The sequence below is a fragment of the Lactuca saligna genome, chromosome 6 (assembly GCF_052625555.1).
Source record: "Lactuca saligna cultivar CGN05327 chromosome 6, ASM5262555v1, whole genome shotgun sequence".
NCBI lineage: Eukaryota > Viridiplantae > Streptophyta > Magnoliopsida > Asterales > Asteraceae > Lactuca > Lactuca saligna.
Window position 1 is genome coordinate 65,933,884 of NC_136422.1, and position 4,562 is coordinate 65,938,445.

General features: G+C 33.3%; 1 protein-coding gene across 2 annotated transcripts; it reads right to left on the minus strand.

The window, feature by feature from the left end:
- Positions 1-1,551: 1,551 nt before the first annotated feature.
- LOC145001868 (uncharacterized) lies at positions 1,552-4,037 on the minus strand. Of its 2 annotated transcripts, XM_078961202.1 has the most exons (3): positions 3,860-4,037; positions 2,730-2,888; positions 1,552-2,666 (listed from the first exon to the last, which is right to left on the minus strand). In XM_078961202.1, exons 2-3 carry the CDS (start codon positions 2,875-2,877, stop codon positions 1,678-1,680), a joined length of 1,137 nt encoding a protein of 378 aa, XP_078817328.1. In that variant the 5' UTR covers positions 2,878-2,888; positions 3,860-4,037; the 3' UTR covers positions 1,552-1,677. The 2 variants fall into 2 exon arrangements, with proteins under 2 accessions (XP_078817328.1, XP_078817327.1); XM_078961201.1 differs by having other exon boundaries at positions 1,552-2,888; positions 3,860-4,036.
- Between the last annotated feature and the right edge of the window lie 525 nt (positions 4,038-4,562).

A 4,562-nucleotide genomic window follows, 5' to 3' on the forward strand; every position in this document is an offset into this window, starting at 1 on the left:
AATCAAAGGCTGATGCATCACTTTTTATCTACAACAAGGGAGGATTTTTCGTTGTTTCCCTTATTTATGTTGGCGATGTAATAATTACCGAGAACGACATGTCAACGATTGAGGAAACGAAGGTTTTTCTTGATAAAGAATTCAACATTAAAGATTTGGGTTATTTGAAGTATTTTTTTTGGGCAATAAGGATGTAGACGCAATTCGTTCCCGATGGAACAAAATCTAAGTTAGATCAGGGTGATGAGAGTCCTTGCGTTGATGCAAGTCAATATCATCGTCTTGTTGGAAGATTGCTTTATCTACAAGGAACACGACGAGACATTGCTTACTCTGTTAATATGTTTAGCCAATTTGTCTTTGATCCTAGACAAAGTCATATAGATGCAACTGTAAGGGTGTTGAGATACCTCAAAACAACACCGGGAGAAGGCAATTTTTATTCCTAAAAATGGACTAAATCTTGTTGCATACTACGATGCCGATTGGCTTGGCGGTGCATATACGCGACGATCATGAACCGAATACTTGATGCTTTTCGGAGGAGCTCCAGTTTCCTGAAAGACAAAGAAGCAGTCAATAGTGTCTCGCTCTTTAGTTGAAGTGGAATATCGGACAATGGCGACAACCGTTAGCGAGATTTTGTGGATGCATTGGTTGTTAGGTCTTTTACATGCACAACAACATGGTCCTACACCATTGTTTTGAGATAATCAAGCTGCGAGGCATATAGCTAATAATCCAGTTTTTAATGAAAGGACAAAACATATCGAGATGGATTGTTATTTTGTTTGAGAAATGATGGAATCTGAAGAGATTAAGGCTTGAAATGTTGACACAAAGGGTAGATTGCAGATCTTTTTACCAAAGCTTTGGGCAAAGATTGCATATGTCTCTTACTTGGCAAGTTAGGCATTTGAGATCTTCTTACTCTAACTTGAGGGGAGTAAAATATTTATTTTATTATTAGCTTAGCTTATCCTATTACGTTTTCTAAGATTTATCTTATTTATTTTTTCCTAGCTTTTAGCCTTCTGTTATGATCAGAAGATAAGTTTTGATGTAACCCTCTTATATACCCATTTTGGGTTGACTGAATGAAGTAATCAGATTATCAAATTCTTCAGCAAATGTATGCCTTTTTGAACTACCTAACACTCAGGATTTTATATATCCCGATATGCATATTTTGACCATTTTCCGCTAGCTTTAGACATTATTACAAATAATGTCACTTTTATGGAGCTAATCCCATACAAGAACATTTGGAGCGTTGCAGAATGTCCCCTAAAACATGTGAGTCAATTCAAAGATATCATTAAGCGAGATATAAAAATGATTGATCACATCAATTCGGTTGCGTTTAAACGGGTTAATATGTTAAAATATCTTATTTTTACTGTTAGAACATAAATGCCCCACTCGATCGTTAATTTCATTAAAACTAAAGAACCAAATTAGGCGACTTTTGTTGCTTCAACTATAGGACTTGTTTCATTTTTAACCAAATTATTGATTTTACTCATTTAATCGTTTAGAGATAAACACATATTTGATATAAACTTCTTTAAAAACTAAATAAACACATTTTAGCGAGACAATTTGTAGTCGTAGTACTCACGAATATACATAGCTAGCTAGGTTTACAATTTGTCCATGAAAAAAAAATAAAAACAATTAAAAATTCTCAATGAGCGAAAACCCATCTTTGTTGAATTCAGATCCTAGACCCTCAAGCCCATCAAATTCATCAAGCCCCAATGCTTCTTCAATAGCACCCTCTACATTTAACTTATCCACTAACAAAAGATCTTCCAATACTATTCTATGCTTCCTTACAGATTTCATGGTCAACGGTTTGACTTCTACTACCTCTGATGTATCATCATCCTCATCACCTATGCTAAACTCAAGCTTTCTACTACAACCTTTGTCTAAATCCTTTTTTCCATTAAGAACTTGGAGTCTCAAATCATCATTAAGACCCGGTGTTTTAGTTTTAGTCTTTGTGTCCATGGGCCCACTTTCATTTACAACTTTAGCTTCTGTTAGCCTTCCAAAATCAATCTCATCATCAAGAGGTACAATTTTAGTACTAGTTTTTGTGGGTTTTCTAAATCTTGAAGGCTTGTTTTTCATTGTGTTTTTTAGATCGAATTTAGTGGAAGATTTTTGGTGTGTGTCGAATAAAAGCATTCTATTGCAGCCTTTTTCTGAATCCAACTTATACATGTTCTTACGAGGTGACATGATAAATAAATCACATTTGGTTTCTGAATCCCAATCAGATGTCCAATCAGAAGGCCAAAAAAGTGGTTTATTTGTACCAATTTCTTCCATATCCACAACTTCTGAAGAGTATTCAGAGCTTGAACATGAAGAAAACGAGTGCTCATGCTCATGATCATGATCATGATCATGATCATGATCAGTGGTATCAGTAATTGAAGAAACACTAGAGGATTCATCATTTGCTAGCCATGAAACCACTTCTTTTTCTTCTAAATTCTCATGAAAAAACTCGAATTCTTTTCTTTGATCAAGAACTAAAGATGCTTCTTCTATAGGATTTGCTATGGATCCATCGAAGAATGTAGCTTTTGTGCTTAATATATCACGGGATTTTGATGATAATAAAGAGATAAACCACGCGTCTATTTTAACGTCTGTGTAACAAGATAAACTGTTATCATGAAAACAAGATGATGGTGATGATGATGATGCATCACCTGAAGATAACCACATGCAGTTGTTATAATCGAGTGATTCTGCTTTCCTTAAAGTAGCAGCAAATTCATCGTCTTCCTCCTTGAATGTGTCATGAGTATGAAGATTTGAAGATTCTTGACTTCTTTCCCGGAGAATAACACTTGTCATGATGATGGATGCTGTGAATTAAACAAAAACAAAAGATACAAGATTGCAGAAATTAGCGAAGAAGAAAAGGCCAAACATGAGGATGAAAAGAGCGTATAAAACTAATTCCGAGTTTATTAGAAGTAATATATATTGACCAAATATAACAGAAGAAGTCAAGAAAGAATATGAGAATCATTCTTGAGTAAAACAAAGATCATCAAAGAAGTAATTGCGATAATACTGTAGTCGCACATATCTTTAGAAGCTCAGAGGTTGAATTTAAATTTAAATTAAAGTATATGAGAATCTTTTTCCCGAAACAATTGCTTTTACGCTATTCCAAAGTTTTAGTCAATAAAATCGGAGAAAAAGATTTGTTTAAATGGAATGAGAAGCTCATCTGAACAGACTTGCCAAAAGCGTGGTGTTTTTAGGGTACTTTAATATACGAATTTGATACTCATCATTTTCCTATTCGCAATAACAATTGTTAGAATTTTATAAATTGGAACTAATCTTTTCAAAATATATGAAAATCTCTTTAGCAACACATTATCTTACACAATAACACAATAGTTTATGTCAAAAATTCAAAGAAAACAGGGAACGAAATGTCCTCCGAACGAACTTGCTGATTTTTAGAAAGCTGCTTTTGTAAAATACTCGAACATTCTCCTCTTCGCGCTACTAAAAAACAAAATTTTGTTGATATGACTGTAGGAATCTAATCAATTTTAAAAACGAAAACCGCAAATCCATAATCATATCAATTGCGTCGTATCATACTGAAAATCAGCTCTCAAGTCTGCTATGTGTATATGTATAAGTGCACACTTAAACGTAAATTTTTCTACCATTCGATCTCACAACTGCACAATCTGCAATTTTATAAACAGAATCGTGCAGTTTTCATCGAATTTGGCTCGATTGTGATTCTAAAACTATTGATTTCAACTGCAGGTAGTTGACTGAAATTAAAGTAATGATAACTTAGTAGTACCTTGTAGTGAGACGTGAAGATGTAAAGGAGTTATGGAAACAAGCTCTTGAGAGGAAGCATCGCCATTGATACAGACATCGCCGTTGTCCGATTTCCCGCGTTGGCACTATGAATGGTGGAGATGGCAATGGCACCACCTTCTTGGCTTCTTTTATTGCCATTTGAAACTTTACCCGAATTTGTCGGGCACTAAAGTAATCGTGTGCTAACCAATTCAAACGAGATAGCTATCTTGGGCCTCCGATGTGGGCCACCTGCCGACCCAAAGTATATATACCAAAATTAAAGTTAAATTGGATTAAATACAAAAAATAAAATACATTTTTTTTATTATTTTAATATTATAATACTTTATTTCAATTTATTTTTATTGATACATGATAATTTAGAAAAATAGATTAGTTATAAATTTGAATTATGGTAATATATCATAGGATAACAAGTTTTTATTTTATAGATACACACCCATAATATATTTTTTAAACTATTTCAATTGTTTCGTTCCACATCCAGCAAATTCGAATCAAAATCGCCTGAAAGTAATTTCAAAACGGAATTTCCTTCGTTGTTCGAAAAAACAAAAAAGTAAATACATTATATATTTATAATGTATAACTAATTTATATTAATATTTAAACATACAATCTTTATATTTCCTACAAATTTATCATCTAGAAAAAGATAAGCCTTCATACTATACTTT

What these genes read in the sequence shown, in the direction of transcription:
- LOC145001868 (XM_078961201.1), bottom strand. Translation starts at nt 2,877, where the DNA reads ATGACAAGTGTTATTCTCCGGGAAAGAAGTCAAGAATCTTCAAATCTT.